General features: G+C 36.3%; 1 protein-coding gene across 1 annotated transcript; it reads left to right on the top strand.

The window, feature by feature from the left end:
• The first annotated feature begins 183 nt into the window (after nt 1–183).
• LOC118274621 (putative uncharacterized protein DDB_G0277255) lies at nt 184–18,555 on the top strand. Its single transcript, XM_035592252.2, has 12 exons — nt 184–499; nt 6,047–6,183; nt 7,322–7,412; nt 7,809–7,966; nt 8,421–8,607; nt 9,259–9,438; nt 10,193–10,365; nt 10,786–11,135; nt 11,854–11,921; nt 12,276–12,369; nt 12,845–13,003; nt 17,543–18,555. The coding sequence occupies exons 1-12, from the start codon at nt 456–458 to the stop codon at nt 17,582–17,584; spliced, it is 1,683 nt and encodes a 560-aa protein (XP_035448145.1). The 5' UTR covers nt 184–455; the 3' UTR covers nt 17,585–18,555.
• The last annotated feature ends 2,924 nt before the right edge of the window (nt 18,556–21,479 follow it).

Below are 21,479 nucleotides of genomic sequence, written 5' to 3' on the forward strand. Positions count from 1 at the left end.
TAATTTCAGATTCAAATAGAATGTTTCATGAAATTAAAGATAATCGCTTTCATAATTACAAATTCACATAAAATCATTATCTAGTCCGTGTGGGAGAGTCTTTATGGGTAATTTATCGATATTGCAATAAAAATATGAGAGGCCATCACTAGCAAAGATTTTATTTTATCATCTGTTGCTGTCAGTCCTGTCATAAACGCGAGTGAAGTTGGTTGCGTTAAATATTATCTTATTAGTCTGTGGTTATGGGATTCACCGCTAAGTGTTCACAAAAAATGTTTTTATTTCAAATCAGTAGATAAGGTGAAATAAAAAATTACCTAACATTCAACAGTTGATATCCAGCTACCGCCGTGAAAGTGCGATATAATAGTTAATACGGTATAAACTGTGAATTAGGTTACATTGCAATTGAATCAGTGCGTATGTAAAGCGAAATAGTTATAAAATAAAAGATGAATCCTGATACAGAAGGCGAGACCAAACTGTGTGAGAATTGGTAAGTTTTATTGTGTAAATGCGTGTTATGTTGTCAATATTAGTTCTATTTTAGCGTACACACGTTAGCCGGCTATTTTTAGATTATTTGGAGCATTGCGAACATCGCAGCTGTCCCGAGTTGCTTCTTGTTTACCTTACATCCAAATTATTGTTATGAAAAACTTCCTAACGCTCGATGTTTATTTGTTTTCTCCAAGGAGGTTGTATACATTTTAATTTAGAGTTATAGCTGATTAATTGTACCGTTGTATATTTTACTGGTTTTACTTTTAATGTTAAGGGTCGTTGCTCTTTTGTGACCTATTTTGACCTAGGCGACCTATATTACAGGGCTACAAAATCAATTTATGCACTCGGCGGGGATGAATTCCGGGAACTGACTGGGCCTCGGAGCTCTGCGATCGTTTTCAAAGGCCGAACGCTATAAAACTCCGTAGTACATAGGTATCTAAGTACCTAATATAAAGCCTTATTTCGTAAAGGCTGTTTGTTATTGAACATTTTATTTTTTGCCACTGCTTAGCGCTAGCACTTAGTTCTACCTTGCATATGTAAATACATAGTAGTAGGTACTCATTCAAATAATTAGCTACCCATTATGAATTAAAAATATACACCTACCTACACACTTGCATACATCATGTAAAAAAAATATACGATTCACAATGCACACGGCTCATTTAAATACTACATCGGTAGATACTAGTTGTAATAGAAATACCTACGTAGTTAGGTACCTAGCTACTGTTAATATAGGTAGCTAGGTAAGTACATATTTCCGCTTTTAAATTGCGTTAGAAATACCTAAGTAGTTATTTCATCTTACCTAATAAATCCATACACGTATTTTTTCCGTCATTATTGTACATACAGCCATCGAATTTACATTTTATTTTATAGGAGAACTAGCTACTTCCAATCGGTTTCATTATTTCCTATCGATCATAGCGTTAGCCTATAGCCTTCCAAACAGGGTAGCCAGTAGGGCTGATGTCTGATTCGGAGCTGCGGACTACCTAGAGGGTTTACCGGAGCTCCGGCTCGAAGGGCAAGAGTAGGAACAAAGTCATTGGATGATTTTCCCTCCTTAAAAAAGCCTTTAGTCTGCCTCGATAAATGGACTATCTAACACAAAAGCGGAGATTATCGCTTTCGAACTAACAAAAGAACAGGCAAACTCTTCAGCTTTATTTATTAAGTATATTTATTTAATAAGTATATAGATATAGATAATAAATTAGCTACATAATAAACTTATCTACCACTTGTAAATACGACATAGTTAACACTCGCGACAAATTAGACGTATTGACGTCTATATGTATCAACCTATTTTATTTTGTAATTTTATTTTAATTTCGTCTTTGTATAGTGATAATAAAGATTCAAAGTTTGGTAAAAGGTTGATGTACTGCCATGCATACCAATCAGATTTTTGCAGCGTCATGGTCAGACTTTACACACATCAAAAAGACGCCGACGTCAGTTCCATCAGTTATTTAAATGACTGATACTTACATTGTTTTATTTTTTATGGAATAAGCCGGTAAACGAACACACGACACGCCTGATGGTAAGCAATCGCCGCCGCCCATGGACACCCGAAACACCAGAGGCGTTACAAGTGCATTGCCGGCCATTTGGGGGTTAGGAATTTAAGGGTTGTTGGGGGATCGGGGATTGAGAAGGGGGATAATTGGGCCTCCGGTAACGTCAGTCACACAACGAAACAACGCAAACGTTGTTTCACGTCGGTTTTCTGTGAGGCCGTGGTATCACTCCGGTCGAGCCGGCCCATTTGTGTCGAAGCATGGCTCTCCCACACTTGATACTTAATACATTAATAATATAATCTTAATTATAATTAGAACGTCATTGCAATTTTATCTTGAAAAGGTATTTTATTGATATTGATTGCACTCTGATAGCTATCTGCGGCTGAATAAAATCGCGATTTACGATTTCTAGGTCTCATTTTGTGTTATAATTTCGATGATTAGATTGCAATGCAAATTAGGTATTAAAACTTCACACGCTTTAGTTGCAGGATTCCCCCTTTTTTGTTGCGGGTAAAATCTTCAAATTATTTTTCCCGCTCTAGGTGAAGGAGTGTCATGGTCAAATTCCCAAACGCCACTCAATTTTAAGACGCTCTCAAGAATAGTTCTATCTCTATTAATTCTTAGTAAAATGACAGAGATAGCACGATATTTAAGTTAACTTAAAATTGAGTAGCATTTCAGTATTTGGGCGTCAGTCTCTTACTGACTAAAAACCACCCCGTTCCTACTCCTGCTTCGACCTCTGGTAACCCTTTAATTTATCCGCAGCTCTGGAGACATACCTAGGTACTAGGTACCATTAAACTTATCTAGGGCTGGTGACCTATTTACGCAACCTGCAAAGGTTTGACCTTATCATAAAGATCAATATTTTTTATTCCGATACAGATATTACTCCGATTTTTCTAGAGTACGCCGAGGGCTGTTTCCTAGACAACCATCAAGGAAATTAGATATTGTAAATATAGTTAAATGTGTACTGATAGGCAGCACATCATACTATACTCTCTCTTTAATACAATCTCGACTTTATCGTTAATGAATAACGTTGAAAATGTGTTGGAATTATTTTAATTTGACCCGCTGGTTGTACAGGCACGTGTATTCCATAGTAACTCGTAATTTTCCTTTCGTTGCTACGAGGAAAATTCCTTCCCGTTTTAATAGAATACAATTATAAAATTGCTCATTATTTTCGTCTTATTATAAGCTGCTTAAGAGCTTATTTTCGTTGTAATATTTGGTTTGTAACTATGCTGTTTAAAATTGTTATCAAAATAAAAATGTCTTAAATTGTGAATTATTATTGCATTTGTGTAATGCATATGTGCATTGCAGTACTGAGACAATTTACAAAAAATAGTAACAGCAGGTACCTAGCTAGCATAAAATTGTCAAATGAATAGAAATCAAGGGGTGAATAAGTACAGGAATGGGATGAATAGATGTTAGCACATTTTCCCAACATTTATTCACCCCGTTCCGGTATCTATTTACCCCTTTTTACCTTAGCGGTTTATTTTTCTGGTCATATCTAAAAGTATTATCTATTTTCATATATTTAAACGCATACCCTACTTAACTACTTCATTTCTTTATTTGTTTTGATCCGGTCCGTCTCAGCTCTCTACGTTATATTCATCATTTCATAAGTACACGTCCCTACGCGTAATTCAAGGGGCTTACTCTTGAATCGAATTCCGATCGATCGACATTGATATTGTGAAAGGACATGGCTAAACCAAAGTATGGACGTCGTAACCCGTACAAATAAATATTGTATAAATACATATGGTACCTAGCAATAAATAAAGCCGCATAATTAAAAATTGATATTTTGTAATTAAGAAGGTCCAGAAACTTGGCATATCTGCGCAATCCTGAAAATAAAGTAGCGCTCCTACGTCAAACAACGTTACAAAAACTTCAAACTGTCACATTGCTGTGAACTTTTACCAAGGCGTTTTGATGTACCTGAGCCGAAAGTTATTTATATATGAGGTAGATAGGTAAACAATTCTGCTTATACTAGATAATGAACACAAAGTAACCAAGGACAGACACAAAATATGTATATAGTAAGATTGTGCAATCTTATACAAATATATATTTTGTGTCGATCAAAACATTTACAATTATTTGGTTTCAGAAAAAAGTCATTATATTATGTTATTAAAAATTGATGTTCGTTTAATTATTTCGATTTGATTTTCGGGGAAACTAATGTCCTAATAATAGCTTGCAGTACCTACTTCCGTGTTGTCATGTCAAACCACAACAGAAAAAAATCAATTATGAAACTTATTTTTTGTTAATTTTTGTTCACCAAGTTATAAGAATTAGTTAAACACAAAATAATTCATAAGTGAATATTTAAAAGATACGGGTTAGCGTGAAATTCGTATTCTTGTTATTATGCCTGGGTCAGTCATTTAGCCATCTCCTTTCGTACTCTTGAGTTGCAACACCACCGCCCGTTGCATCCGTATTGCGTGGATATTTAATGAACTAATTTGTATTGAATTCGGCTTTATATTCCGTACTAGCTAATTCCGCGCGGTTTCACCCTCTGTGCTCGGTTCCTATTGATCGTGACGTGATGATTTATAGCCTTTAACCTTCCTTGATAAATGCGCTATCGAACACCACAAAAAGAATTATTCAAATCGGATCAGTAGTTCCTGAGATTAGCGTGTTCAGACAAACCAACAAACAAACAACCAATCAAACAAACTCTTCAGCTTTATAATATTAGTATAGATTCTGTATGGTAACTATATTAAGAGCTACGATTGGGGTTGTATAGTTTTGACTTTGAATAATTATGGAGATTGAAATTGCATTGACATTAAGATTGGTTTCAAGAGTAGATAAGCGCTCAGATGAGAGCAAATTAATATATTTTGCGAAGTCCTAAACGTCCCACCTGGGAGATTTAAGCCATCCGTCCACTGCCAGCTAAGCTGCCATGTATGACAAACTGGTTCATCCATGCAAGCTAAACCAACTTAACCAGAGTCGTATTATCCGTCGGTTAACTGGACAAGTGCCCAAAGCGCTAGGTTATACAATGTGATAGGGGTGAGACTTCTAACCCGTTAAGGCTGAGTACTACATCTAATTTTATCGACAAAAGTCGGGGGTCACTAGGTTTATCATCAAATTATAGTCTTATACAAGTGCCCTTTTTATTAATTACCGAAATAATTATGGCTATTTTAATATTTCTCACTCTTACTTGACATTTTGTAGATCGTTCTGAAGTGTTGTTAATTGCGTTGTAAATATTTGTACAGTATCTAGTAGAAGTTGTAGGTAAAATTAAATACGAATAGCTAATAACCTTGGTAAAATTCATTACTTTTTTCATATGTTTGTAATGTTTTGGGAGATCCCGACGGTAAACTTTACCGAAAAAATCACTATTTTCAATATTTTCAATTAGGGGTTCAACCCCGCATACATTTTTTTTGTCGAGTAAAATTAGATGTAGTACTCAGCCTTAACGGGTTAGAAGTCCCACCCCTATGCACATTGTACTCAGAGGATAGTGGTGGTTTACACAGGGTAGCGGCGCGGGTGGACCAAAAAAATGAGGGATGCCTTTGAGGTGGTTGCCTAGAGCGCTTTCTAGATTTAACCGCCTCTGGGCTCACTCAACTCCACTATGCCAGTTAACTTAATTATTTTAGCTGGCAGTAGATCACGCTTTAGTGGCTTTAGTGTCATCACGTCTGTCGAACGCTGTGAAACTGCACTTACGATACGGATCGATGTGAAAATTATTTATTTCAAACTTGGTAGACCAAAAAGAAAGGCACTTATGAACGTCAAAGCAAATATTAGGTCACTAGGTTTATATTAAAAAAAATTGTCTGTCTATCGGTCATTTCTTTTCTCAGTGAAGCTATTTGCTCGTTCCAAAGTGTAGATTCCTATGGAGAAGAATATAGGTAAAAAACTCTATAGGTAAACTGTTTCAGTAAGCGGGAGATCCCGACGGTAAACTTCACGATCCACAGCGTGCACTGCGCGCGCAACATCCGAGTATGTCCCGTCTGCAAGGAGGCTGTGCTCTATGCCGAACTCAAGGAACACCATGATAAGATGCATAAACTACGTAAGTAAAGGTCTATATGAGTCCCGATATGACTTGAAACTAGTAGAGGTTTTCTCCGTTCACATTGAAGTCAAAGCAAAAATTATTTATTTCAATTAGACCAAGAAGGCACTTATGAACGTCAAAGCAAATATTAGGTACAATATAAAAAAAAATGTCTGTCTATCGGTCAGTCCTCTAGTGAAGTTATTTGCTCGTTCCAAAGTGTAGATTCCTATGGAGAAGAATGCGTAAGAAACTCTATAGGTTACTCTTTTTCAATTAGGTCCACAATACAAATCATGAGTGAAGATTTATGTACCTATTACATTGCTTCATGATTCTTTTTACACAAAAATTGCTGGTTAAAATGTTTACTTGGAAGCCTAAACGATCAATATAATATGTTCACCCAATTAGTTAAAAATTTGCCATATAGGTTAATCAAAACTCGTTCGCATATTTATTCACCATAACAGCGACTGTGGTGACGAGAAAACGCCTACACTACCTTCATCAAGTTTCTTAACTCCAGACAAAGAGAGGTTATTTATAGTGTAATAAGAAACGGTAAAGCTTAGAAGACTTCACTTTAAAATAACTTCGCTATGACGTCAAATATTGTTGCCTCAACTTTGAGCTTTTTTATGGTATAGCCGGTAAACGAGCAGACGGAACACTTGATGTTAAGCAATCGCCGTGGACACCCGAAACACCAGAGGCGTTACTATTTGCCGACCTTTTGGTGGTTAAGAATTTAAGGGTTGTTGGGGAATCAGAGATTGAGAAGATTGGGAAGAGGGGTAATGGTGCTTCCGATAACCTCACTCACAATGAAACACAACACAAGCGTTGTTTCACGTCGGTTTTCTGTGAGGCCGTGGTATCATTCTGGTCCATTCGTGCCGAAACATGGCTCCCCCACGCTTTTAGTCGAGTCTTTGTTGATTAGGTATATAATATCGCCAATATTAGATTAAAATATAAGTTAGTAATATATTTTTCTTGGTTGCGTGCCACCCTGCAGAGTGCCTAGTGCATGTAGAGATTGAAACGTTACCGCGTTTAGTCTTCTGATTGGTTGGTTAACTTGAGCAGTAAATCAGGGGGCCTAGTAAATTTTCCTTTAAAAATGATTGATTTGTCTGTTTGCCAACAGAACCGTGTAAGAAATGCGGCGAGAGTGTCTGCGGCACCGACCTGGAGGATCACATCCGCGACTCCTGCGCGCATACCATCAAAACATGCAGGTAACAACATAAACAAACGGCAAACCATCCCTACGCTTGGCAGGCGGGATGGAGATGGCAATTTACAAAATGTTCAAGTTTATATGACAGCTGGTTAGCTGTTACAACACCCGCGTAACGTAGCAGGGTAGTTCCACTCCTTAGAATATACATTTGGACGCTACCCGTACAAATGTATATTGTTAGTGGAATTCTTTACCTGAGTGAATAGGTTGCTTATCGGCAGACGTACTCTCATACTATATAATTATATTAGTCTATGCTCCAACGTACGCAGCATCATCGCTTACCACCAGGCGAGATAGCAAAACAACAACCCGTCGGATATAAAATGCCGTATCATTCCGCTTATTCTATTCGTGAACTGAATTGATACTCTTTTACCGTTTCTCATAGGTTCTGTGAGCTAGAGCTGCCCCGCCGCGACCTGCCGGCGCACGAGAGCTACTGCGGAGTGCGCACGGAGCAGTGCCCCGACTGCAAGGAGTGGGTCATGATCAAGTACCGCCAGCTGCATTTAGACTCCAACCACGGATTCATCCGACTGGACGATGGTAAGCTTTTTTTTGACGGGGGAAAATCATCCAATGATTTCTTCCGCCTTGGGCGAGGCGAGAGGGAGTGTCAGACTCTTAGTGACTAAAATCCACCCCGTTCCTACTCCTGCTTTTCGAGCCGGAGCCCCGGTAAACCCGCTAGGTAGTCCACAGTTCCGGATCAAATGGTATCATCTGGATTTGTATGTATGATTAAAATTCTGTCAGTCAACTAAAATTGACGGTTTACTTACGTGAATATACTGCGCTAAAAAAAAAAAAAAAAACCTTCCTCTTGAATCACGCTTATCTATTTAAAAAAAAACACCTCAAAATCCGTTCATAATACGAACATAGGGATAGAGAAAACGACTTTCTTTAATACTATGTAATGATAATGATTATACTTGAATTTTGTATAACCTCTCATTGAAGACCAAATCATACGAACAAGTATTTCACTGCCACACAGATCCGTCTCCAGTATCACCAAAGAAAGAGCTACCAAAGAGCCCCGCGCGGCCGGCCGTCCCGAAGCTGGTGCGGGCCAACATTGCCACCGCCACGCCGTCCACCAGCAACGGCTGCGCTCGTCCGTTCACCGACAGCTACAGACCCAACGGGTTGAAGAACATTAACCTGACTCGAACTGAGACCAGGTATGTTTCTAATGTAATCTAATGTCGCTAGATTTTTTTATGTTATAAGCCGGTAAACGAGCAGACTGATCACCTGATGGTAAGCAATCGCCGCCGCTTATGGACGCCCGAAATACCAGGGCGTTACAAGTGCGTTGCCGGCCTTTTGGGGATAGGAATTTAAGGGTTGTAGTCGGGAATTGGGAAGGGGGTAATTGGGCCTCCGGTAACCTCACTCACACAACGCAAGCGTTGTTTCACGTCGGTTTTCTTTGAGGCCGTGGTATCACTCCGGTCGACCTGGCCCATTCGTGCCGAAGCAATCTAGATGCCCAAAGTCAAAATCATAATCATCATTATCATCGTCATCGTCAACATCCTTTCCCCCTTAATCCCCCTCTCGTGTCAGTTCAATGCTGGGCTATGGATTAGTATGGATGGTCCTTTTCTATAAGACAGTTCGCCATAATCTTGACGCTTATCAAGCGGATTGAAAAAGTTTCAGATTTATCAGAGAGTGCCTCATTTCAGTCAATTGTGCAGTCCTGTCAGTTCAGCTCTTATGATACCCATGGAACAATAGGGCGGTGTCTAATAAATTCTCTTCCTCATCTGTTCCTGTACCTCTCTATTAACTCCAAAAAGGTTAATCAGTTTTCTTTTACTTCCTAGACAATTCAGCACTAATGGTGCAAGACCAGGTCCGTCACCATCGCCGACTGCGAGTACCTCCAGCAATTGGAGAGGAAACACCTCCCCGACCAACGGCGCCAAGGTAGCTGCCAAGCGGACCAATGACAAACCACAGATTAACACAAATGTTGAAGAAACGAATAAAGTTGATAAAGATTTGTGAGTACAGTTGTGTTTACTAATTTGAAGATAGCTTTAGTATTATACTAGTTGTAGCATCCCCTAAGGGAATGGCAGAGGTCCAGATACTACACGACTAAGAAGTTTCACCCAGTCAGATAGGATTGTCCAGATGTGTTGTGACAACGCAAAATTTCGCGATAGTGTGGCCCCAGCATTATAGTAACTTGCTGTATGAATAAATGTAGAAAAATATTAAACTTATTATATGCCTTGTGGTCTGGGGAAAAACATAAATGATTTTATTATACCTGAATATTAATTAGGCTATCTACTTATATCTTTGTGCCTATACCTATGATCACAGTCGTCAAGATAGATAAAGTGCTTTGAAATATTAGTTGTCATTTCAATAATGCGTCTTTGGTATGAATAAAAAATTAGTTGACTGGCCAAGATGCGATTACAAAATCCAGCTAAGAACTTTATTGATTTTAGATTTAAAAATGTTCTGTGTACATGTGCATGAAACATTTGTATGCATTCTAATAGTACCGAATGCTTGATCGATTGGTTGATTGTACTAAAATTTTTGAGGACTACTTCACAATCAAAACCGGATTAAACAGTTTCCTACATGGCCTGCAACACAATTGTAATATCTCCGGAGTTTACTTAGGCTGCGCTTACTATAGCGAGCCGTAAGCTTAATTACTACCGACAATAATACAAAAAGGTAAAAAGTAGGTGTACCTACATAAACATGTTGGCATTAGTATTATCATCCCTGCAGGGGCGTGTCTCGCGGCGCGGTGAAGAAGCGGCCGGCGCCGAAGCCCCCGTGCCGGCGCGCGGCCGAGCTGCCGCCGTCCGCCATCCGCGACCTGCCCTACTACAGCGCCATGCAGCGCCAGCAGGACGAGGAGAGGCAGCGCCAGGACCAGACTGCTTATAACTTGAGTGTCGGTAAGTATTTCAGAAACAGACCAACCGCTTTACGACAAACCTAAACCTTGCGTCTACCAACTTTGGTGATCATGACAAACTCTCTTCTGTAGTCAACATCATCATAAATATTTTGAATATTTTGAGTTTCAGTTAGTCCTTCTGGCCTGTAGTCCAGCAGTGGCGTCACAGATTGTTGATTTATGAAGTGAATACTATCAATAAGTAACTGTTTACCATACCCTTAGTACGAGTTTGCTTTACGTTTAAAGTTATCGAAACGAGAGCGCGTTCGGCACTTTGATTGGTTGGTTTATTCGAGCCGGCCAATCGGAGCGCCGAACGCGCTCACGTTTCGTTTTCGTTCAACGTAAAGGAACGTTTCGTTTAGCATTATAAGGGTACAGAAAACTTTGTGTTTACAATGTTTACCCTTCACAGGTCTTCCTCCCGTCTTAAGCCCGGCAGCAAAACTGGACAGATTACGCAAGATGGACATGCTCCAAAACCCAGAGGAACATCTGGAAAGGAACCGTCAGGGTCGAGTTGTGAGGAATTCAGAAAACGACGGCGCAAGCTCAGGGGCGAGCGAGGAACCGAGGCGGCGGAACGACTTCAGGAACCTGACTCCTATGACTCCTCAGGAGTTTATGGAGAGGTTCAGTGAGATGCAGCTGAGGAAGGATGAGGAGACGCGACGGAACAGCGCCGCGGGAGACGGCAGGAAGAACGGGGATCGGTTCAGTGAGATCAAGTCGTCTTTGAGGGAGCTGCGCAGGGGATTGAATGAGGTTTGTGTTGCCTTCATATATTTATCGATAAAAATAAGTCGGGTTTTCTTTCCTGACGCTATAACTCCAGAACGCACGTACCGATTTCCATGGTTTTGTATTCGTTGGTCTTGGGCTCCGTGGAGTTTATAGGAAAAATTCAAGAGAAACGAAAGCGAAAGCAGGAAAACAGAAAATGATTGGTGGCGAAACGGAGTTCGCCGGGTTTGCTAATATATATATACATATATACTAGCGGACCCGACAGACGTTGTCCTGTCTACACGTCTTTAATTTGAAAATTTTAAACTTTTTTTAATAAGCTAAAACATTCTAGACCTTTTTGATGAAAATTGTTATTCAAATGTTATGACAATATCTAACGTCATTAATATTTGACACTGCGATGGTAGCGCCGTCTGTCGGATCCAATGTAAAACATTCCAAAATCAACAACTACTAATAAATAAAAAACTAATGAAAAAAACATTGTCCAGCGGGCAAAATTGTGAATCTAAACCATTCTCAGATCCCCTTGAACACACACAAAAAAGTTCATCAAAATCGGTCCACTCGTTTAAAAGAAGTTCAGTGACATACACACTTACAGTAGAATTATATATAAAGATTTTTATGGTATAGGAGGCAAACGAGCAAACGAGTCACCTGTGGATAACACCAATATATAATCATGTTTTGTAAGAGTATAAGTTCCTTATGATGTGTGTACGTGTTCCAGGTGACCGCTCCGTACCATTCGAACCCGAATATCAGCGTCAACGCGAACAACAACAACAATAACAATGGGTGAGTCTATAAAATTAATAATGAATAATTAAATAATAAAACTAATTAATTAATACGAAAATTAACAGTAACTTTTCGTTAAATCAATATGACTGTATGTAAATATACCTTGCTTTTAGTGTTATTAATTGACATTCACAATAAATTATCAAAAAATGTTTTTATCGACAAAAACTGCATGGTCAAACAAAGGGTATTAGGTACCACACCTATCGATCGATAGTCCATCGATGCCATCGATCGACATCGGTCGACATTGATCGATTGGTGTGGTAAGACCATTATATTTTAAAACCTTTAAATTTCTTACATAGTTCGTTGTTCGTTACATTATGTGTTTGTCTGGGTTCCCAGCAACGGGCGCGCGTCCCCCGCGGGCGACGACGTGCGCCTGCCGTGCGAGTTCTGCGCCTGTCTCATACCCGCGCACAACCTGGTGCAGCACCAGGTAACACTCTCCACTACATCTATACTAATATTATAAAGCTGCAGAGTTTGTTTGAACGCGCTAATCTCCGGAACTACTGGTCTGATTTGTATAATTATTTTTATGTTGGATGTTGCATTTATCGAGTAAGGCTATAGGCACAGAGCGTGTAAAACCGCGCGGAAGTAGCTAGTATATTATAAACTTACTTTTACTCGTTACCTATGTAATTCTCCCTACTCTCAACTATACAATGTATGTGTGCAAAATTTCTGGAAGATTGGTTGATTAGTTAAGGCATAAATAAGTATCAAATAAATAGGTATAGCTGGTCAATTCAGTAGTAAGTAAGTACCTATATAAGTGAAAAATAAATTATAAGTCATGTAAAATAGAATAGAATGGAAAATCTTTTTTACTTTTATATCTTTATACCTAATACATACAGAAAAAAAATAACAAACGTAAATAAAAAGCTTTACATGTACTTTTTCAGACTGGCTGCCGACCTGACCTGGCACAGTTGCGGCCTCGCAGCCCTTCCCCAGTGGGGGCGGTGGCTCTGGAGCCTTCACAGGAGCCCTACGAAGAACCCGTCATCCCCTGCGAATTCTGCTACGAGTCCCTGCCGGTCTACCTCATCAGCGAACATCAGGTAACTTACTTAAGCATATTAACTGCGGTTTAAGTATGCATAAACTGCAGTTTTAATATTAGCTTCTACCATATTGTTTAATATAAGTAGTAAGTACTCCTCAAAGAATACTTCACTCCTGGTTAATTAAAATCCTTCAGTATCCTAGACTCTGTATGGTTCAAACACTTAAACCAACAATGCTATAAATAAATAAATACATTGAATCCATCTCCTACCAACACTATAAGGAAGATCCTCTCCCCTCCAACCACGATCAGTTAAATCTGGCCACAAGAAACTTTAAAAATATGTATATATATATATATATTTGCATCATTGTCATACTGCGGGTTGGGACGATATCAGAGCCGTATCTATACATATAATAAAATCGTAGAAAAGTGCTGTCTGTACATTGAAAATAAAAATAAAAAAAATAGCAGGGGTTATTGTTATGTCGATGTCGAACCCAAAAATGTAATTAACTTTTTTTTTGTCTGTTTGTCTGTTTGTCTGTTTGTCTGTTTGTCTGTTTGTCTGTTTGTCTGTTCGTCTGTGCGCGCTAATCTCAGAAACGGCTGATCCGAGTTGGATGCGGTTTTCACGAATATATTGTGGGATGCTTAAATTTACATTTAGTGTTTGTTTCATGTCAATCGGTTCATAAATAAAAAAGTTATGTCAAATTAAAGAATCACGTCGAACATTCTATGCTTATACCATTAATCTCCGCAACTATTTGACGGATTTGGTTGAAATTTGGTACAGATATAGTTTAGAACCTTAGAAAGGACATAGATATATTTTTATTTCAAAAATCAAAAAATAAAATAAAAATAAAATAAAAATAAAATAAAATAAAAATAAAATAAAAATAAAATAAAAATAAAATAAAAAAAAATAAAAATAAAATAAAAATAAAATAAAAATAAAAATAAAATAAAAATAAAATAAAAATAAAATAAAATAAAAATAAAATAAAAATAAAATAAAAATAAAATAAAAATAAAAATAAAAATAAAAATAAAAATAAAAATAAAAATAAAAATAAAAATAAAAATAAAATAAAAATAAAATAAAATAAAATAAAAAATAAATTTATTCCGGACGTACAGCGCCATCTATTGTTCAATTTCGTACTTATAGTACGGAATTGAACAATGTCGGGCTGTTCCTATACTCCGTAGATAGATGGCGTTGATCGCGCAATGGTGTAATTACAATTGTTCAGTTCATGTCGACACCAGCAATTTATACTACGCTAACTCGAAATTTGGAAAAAACGTTTTTTTATGCCAAGTTGCTTAAAATGTGTGTTTACATACGTCATAAAAAAATTGAGAAGAAATATGCAAAAATAAGAAAGTTACAAATCTTATAAAACGCTAAGTAAAGGTACTTTTTGAAATCACTCGACTTATATTACGCCAACTATTATTAGCGGAGAGTGCGCAGGGATCACTTTGGTCAAAGTCCATGCAACACTGCACTAACTCATAGTTAGCGTAGTTTAGTGCGTTCGTGTGTATACTTGTTCGTTTGTAAAAGAACGACTTAGCGACTTTTACATAGTAAATACTTCTGTGTTAACGTATTAATTAGTTTATTAATGGTACGTGGACTATTCTTTTTGTAAGTAAGTACATGTTCTTTATAAAAATATTGAAATATGCATCAGAAGATTGATCATGCACTACGACCTCCCGTACTACACTACGCTAACATAAGTTAGACGTGTATAAAATGTAACATTTTTTTGATGAATTACGTTTATATACGGCTAACTTGCGCTAAATCAAAAAATAGAAATAATTAAGGAAATATAAATATGAGATATTACAATGAATAAATTAAATATTAAGCAAACCAAATTTCAAAAAAATATCTTAATTAATGTAAAAGTTATCACGTTTTTCCCTTTAAACGCCTCTACTGTAAAGTACGCTTTTTTGAGTTAGCGTAGTATAAATTGCTGGTGTCGATGTTATTGTTTTAATTCATTGGAAATGACAATGCCAGATCCTGCCCCACTTAATTTCATCAATGTACAAGAAATGTAAATTAATCAATATTATGTAATGAAAATAAGACCCCTGGTTACTTAATTATTATTCTAATAAGGTTGCGGATAAAAATTAGGAAATAAAAAGAATCTAAAAAATCCAAGGCCTATTTCCTGTATTTATCGCGACTATCTGCGTTTCTTAGTACGCTTGCACAAGGAACAAAACGAGTCATTCAATAAAAAAAAGATTTATTAATGTAATGTGTACGGATTTTAATATAAATTTGGTATAAATACATACTGTTAGTTAATTTATTTATTTTTATAATATATATTATAATATTATAATGAATGCTTATTCTAATTATTATTTCGTATTTGAACGTAAGTGATCAGATGTAACGAAACGTCATTGGCGTGCTTGTGTCAGTTATGTCCAAAAAGTCATTATTTGACATTCGCTCTGTCTGTTCTGTTTACATTGTTGTTTCGTTATGACTATGAATGAAAAGTAGGATTACTAAAGGTGATATTGGTGATGACATTCCTTCCTTTCATAGCTAAACAACCTATGATATCATTGTAATAATATAAAACACTTAATTTAATTGTTTCTACCATTATAACTGCAATTGACCTATACTGGTACCTAACCTAAATGTAATATTTTGTTCTTAGATTTATATAGAAACCGCAAGCTCTAAAGGCTTTTAATCCTGTATTTAGTTATCACTAATAGAGCAGCAATAGAATGCTACATTTGGTATGCCTGTACAATATATTTTTTGGTGGGGCAAAGCTCTATAGATATTCTGGCATTGTCATTTGTTTTTACCAAATAGTAAAAAGCAATGAAAAATATAATATAATACAACTTTTAGTACAAAGAAAACGCTCTAACGGAGTATAGATAATTCTATGTCGATCGTTACACGACTTCGGTTCATGTTATTGTTTTAATACATCGAAAAAAAATTAACAAATAGTAAAAAGGTATGAAAAAAATTATATCAATATAATTAAACTTTTAGTACAAAGAAAATGCCCGAACGGAGTATAAATAAATAATCCAAGTTGTCTTTATCCTCGATAGATGGCGTTGGGATCGAAATAGATTGCGCTATGGTTTTGTTACAATTATGTGGTTGGGTATCGGCCGAGCGGTACTATTGTAGAAAATGTGTATTATCAGTCGTATGATTATTTGTCTGTAGTGGTCCTGCTGTTTCGTATATTCTAAATTGGTTTCGTTGTATTTGTCAATTAATAAGTTTATTTGTTGGGTTTTCCTGGTTTTCTGGTTAAACTTTTTAACGTAGGTTTAGTTTGATATCGATTATTAGTAGTTACTGTAGTTAGTTTTTTTAATAAAATTGTAAGTCTAATTTATAAATTAATTAGATTAGATTTAAGCCACTTGCTTCTACGACAAGTCCTTCACAATACAAGCGGCTCGGTTGTGGAATGCATTACCAGTGGAAGCGCGACGTGCTAAAACTCCATGTCAGTTTAAAAGGCTTGTGAGGGAACACTACCTGTCATTGTAGTTTTTTGTATCCTTGCAATTCGAGGACACACACACACACACACACACACACACACACACACACACACACACACACACCTTTTTCTTTTCTTTTCCCTTTTGAATTATTGTGCACGCACTACCCATTCCCAGATCATATAATAAATTCCATCCAAAGGTTGTCTGGAAGAAATCGCCGTGTGTGATAAGACCGCCCATTGTACTATAATTACTATTAATTTCAATGTAAATGTGTTTTATGTATGTGTGCAATAAAGTACCTATAAAATAAATAAATAAATAAATAAGTCGTTTCTTTTAAATTATTTAGTTTAAGCTTGGTTATTATAGCATAAAGGATAGGTTCTAATATAATTTCTTTTTTAATTGTTATAAATTCGTAATTCGTAGCTTTCTTTAGTTTTAAGTTAGTTTTCATCTTAAGTTCGGAAAGATTATAATATTTCTTTAGTTAAAGTCCGTTTTTAAACTATTTTTTCAATGCCCTAAGTGATTATACATCTATTAAAATCAAACGCAGAGCTCATTATGTTGATTTTTGAAGAGTTCCCTGGAATATCTTCCACATCTCAATTTTGAAAAGATCCCGCGAGATCGGGAACTCATCATCATCATCATCATCATCAGCCTATAGCTATGGGAACTATGTGGTTAAAACCAAAAATTTGCCGGAACTCACTATTCCACGCGAACGAAGTCGCGGGCAAAAGCTATTATAACTAAATTCAACTCGGCAAATACATAGGGCGTCAGGTTATAGAGGTGTGCCGAAGTTATGAAGAGATAGTGGCGATAAAAAAAATAGGGGCGCTAATGAGGTGCTTGTCTAGGAGCGCTCTCTAGGCCTATGATGATATATTTGGTCATATATCATCATAGGCCTATATATTTTAGTCTTAAGTTATAATAAGTTGTACATAATCAATTATTACTTATTTAAGCTTTTGTTACTTGAACATTAGCTATTATAACAAAATTATCATCATAGGCTATGTGTTGTTTCCAGGAACGCTGCGGCAGGGAGGCCAATTTACTGTACCCCGACTGAACTAGTCTTCCTAAGTATTTACCAATTTTATATTGTAGCTATACTTACTCATTTAGTTCGTTCTTAGGACAGTTTTATTAAATTGTCCACTCGTTTTCCCTCACTATATATCGTATGTTTTGTCAACATCTAAAATCTAATTTTATGTGGTCTTTGTATGAGAAAATCCAGTTAGTTTCACTAGTCAGAATAAATAATACTCCGAATTGATTTCGAGAGAAAAACTATGTTAAAATACAAAAATGTATAATAGTACTTGCGCAAACTGTTAAACTTGTTGCGCAAAACAATACAAGCTGGGTTCTCTCATGTATTGACGATATTTGATCTCTGTAACCATTCAATGTGAAACGAATTGAGGTAATTAGAGTAGGACAATAGGAACAAAGTAATTGGACGTCCCAATGCATGTGTATGCGAATAGAGAGACTTGTTGGAAGTGACTTATAATGTGTAAAGCTCTAAGAATGAGGATAGGTATACGACCAGTGGATCTAAACGTCTAAAATATTTTATTATATCTTTCGTGAGACATACTAAATTAATTATTATGTTATTGGCTTACTCACGAAACTGTTTGACGAGGAACTCGACTAGTTTCAAGCCTGTAGAGGCTCATATTCATTAGCAGCATTCCGCGACACACGACGCAAACAGTTATGTGAGTAAGCCGTTAACATAATAATTAGTCTAAATTATTAGTATTGCTATGCCGGGCATAAATATGAAATAAAAAGAAAAGTGCAACTTTAAAACGATTTAATTTCTATTGAGCTTAATTTAAAACAATATTATAATATTAAACATTTGACATTTGAAGTAGATACAATCGCATTTCACTTGCTTTTAAGTTTAATGTCGTCGGATTATTGCAATCAATTCGCGTCGAAATTATTAACAGCAAATAATCAAAAAATATACCAGATAGAAATAGTGAGCTTTTGCATTTTGTAGAATGTGTCAAAATAAATCCACTACACACACTAGTTAAAAAAGTATTGAGTGATTTTTTGCAGTTAATCATTTTTTGCAATAAGGCGACAATGTATACTGTACAGCACGAATCGATGCATTTATAATATGAAATATTGATTTATTAATGCAAGCAATTAAATAAAATGCTTAAATAGATGCAATAGAAGTTGATCAGTAACCACAGGTGTCAAATGTTTATGATAATAAATAAATTATAAACTACACTTAAAAAACCGACTTCAACCTCTGTTTTTTTCTATTTGAGTCGGTGAATATACTAAAGTCTATTCCTAAGTGTAACAAAGGGAGAGAAGCATACATACATTACATACAGGTCAAATTGAGAATCTCCTTTTTTTGAAGTCGGTTAAAAATAGGGAATGAAAGAAAAGCAGTTTATTGCGCTATGATACACAGGATAATAAGACATAAGTGTACATGTACAGAAGGTTATTATGCATCATAAGACGTACGCATCACAAAAAAAAATAGTCAATGCATGCTCAGAATAACTGCCGTACCCATTTTCATTTAATGGTTACTTAACCCAGTCCTTTGCAATTGTTTTAGATACAAAATCGTTACTAAGGAATAGTTTAAATAATCATTAAATGTCTCTGAGTGCGGTAGTCAGGAACGAATTGTTTACAACTTTGTCAATCATATAATAAATTAATCAAAAGAAAACAACGTAATTTCAGGCAGCCATATTAAATTTTTCGCACAAAAGTTAAAAGCGAATACTCAAATCAGTACCTACCAAAAATTACTTAGCACTATGTACTAGACTTCTATTATAAATATATATTATATGTAGCTATATATATATTATTAAGTTTGGGACAATAAATTGTTTATGAGGCTCAAAATGTAGGTCTGTTATCGTTTATTTTTTTATAATCTTTACTCCCTAACGTTGAGCTAAAGCTCGCAAAATATTTATGTAATTTTTGAAAAAAATAAAATTTAGTCACATATATGTATAATCGATTTTGAGCCAACAATACGGCGGCTTTGTTGTAGGTTTAATAAGTGTGTAGATATATCTAGAAACTTGCGCAAACGATCCTCTGTACAATCAAACCAATCTATTTAGCATACACGTAAGAAAAAAAAGATTGGTTCAGTACTGAAACAGTAGTCTACACGGCCGAAATTGATAACAAATCTCAATCTACATATAGGGTGACCGGTAATTAGTGTACGATATTTAATAACGTGATTGTGCTCATAATTTCAAACAACTTTTCTAAAGAAACTTTTTTTGTATACGCATTGGTTTTATTTTTATCACAATAACAAAATATCGCACGCGCGTGCTTTTGCGTGATTAGCTGTTAGCAGCGAGGCGCGTCCGTGTTATAGGCGGACCAGTAAGTAGGTAGGATTTTGGAACTTTACTGTGTTATTTTTATAAAAATAATATTATAAATATCGTTCACTAATTACCAGTCACCCTATATGTGTAAATCTTAAATCATTGGATCGACATTTATTTTTGAAATTAGATGTACTGAATTTTTGCCAAAACCTGTATCGTTCCAGAGGTTTTGATTGAGATCTGATATTAATTTCGGTCGTAATGAGGACTAACGTTTTTTCGAACACCAGATGGCGTTATTTTAACAAGCGGTCTTTTGACCAATCACTGTAACTGTCAAAAATTGAATGACCAATAGCGTCACGCTTGTTAATTCCCTATTGGACGAAAAGACAAGAGGCTGACACTAGCTCCATCTGGTGAGCAAAAAATCGGTAGTCCCCATGATCTATCCATCGTTGGCGCAGATTATGAAGGTGCCATACAATTTAGAGGCTATTATAATAACCATATCATTTTTGCCAAGCGAATTTGGTACTTATGTATTATTAGACTCGTGTCATTTAAGTTAGGTATTGCAAGATATTAATGGTACTTTATCGATGTTTATAAACTTGTCACTATAATCTGTAGGTGAAAGCTAAAGGACTTTAAAGGTAAGCGTCCACAGGTCCGCATCGTACGCATCCCACGCGTCGCGTCGTACGCATTCTGCATGACATAATCAGTACGCATCGCATGTAGACATTGCTGATGATGCGGTTCGACCATACGATGCGGGTCAGTGAACCCAGTTGTATGCGTTTCTATACTAGTCCAACTAAAATCCGTTGCGTGCGATGCGTACGATGCGGGCCTGTAGACGCTTACCTTACCTAAGTCGGTTATTTGTAATATTTGTATTTGAAATGAGGAATCAGTACTGATAAACTGAATAAAAAACTCATTGAAAATACAAAAATGTCAAGAATCGTTGAAAAATAGCACCTAAAGCATTGAGAGAAGGACTAGAATGTGCTCACATACAATGTACTGTAGTACACCAAGAAATTTTCTAGAGCTTTGTAATGTTCGATGTGCTTTATACTATATGTTCAAGTTGTCTCTAAAACTGATAGTGGGTTGTTTTTCAATTACATTATGCCGAAAAAGCATATGACATCGTTTTTGAAAAATTTAATTAAAGTTAGTAGGTACTAGACTCAGAGGTGACGGTATTTTTGTTTATAGAGTTCTTAGACCATATACGGAGTGCCTAAAGCTGTTACAATCGGGTCTGCTTTAAGCTGCAACTGCAAAGTAAAAACTAGTCTAGTCCGTGAGTGTTAATGGTCTCGGTCTGTCATAGAGCTTGTAGAAGGCAGGAAACTTTACCTAACTTCAAGTCGTTTGTGGTGCTAGTTTCAACTCAATATCTCGATAAGTTCCTCAAGGCAGAATTTTGGTCGACATACTATGAGTTTGGATCAAAACTGGCCATTAGTCTGAATGCCAAAAACCGTCACCTCTCAGTCTATATTTTTGTCACGTTTACATTTTTGTTTATAACGATTTGAAGATTTATTTGTAAATGAAATTGGACCTTATAGGCAAGCTGTA

This window comes from Spodoptera frugiperda, chromosome 11 (assembly GCF_023101765.2).
Source record: "Spodoptera frugiperda isolate SF20-4 chromosome 11, AGI-APGP_CSIRO_Sfru_2.0, whole genome shotgun sequence".
Classification (NCBI taxonomy): Eukaryota; Metazoa; Arthropoda; class Insecta; order Lepidoptera; family Noctuidae; genus Spodoptera; species Spodoptera frugiperda.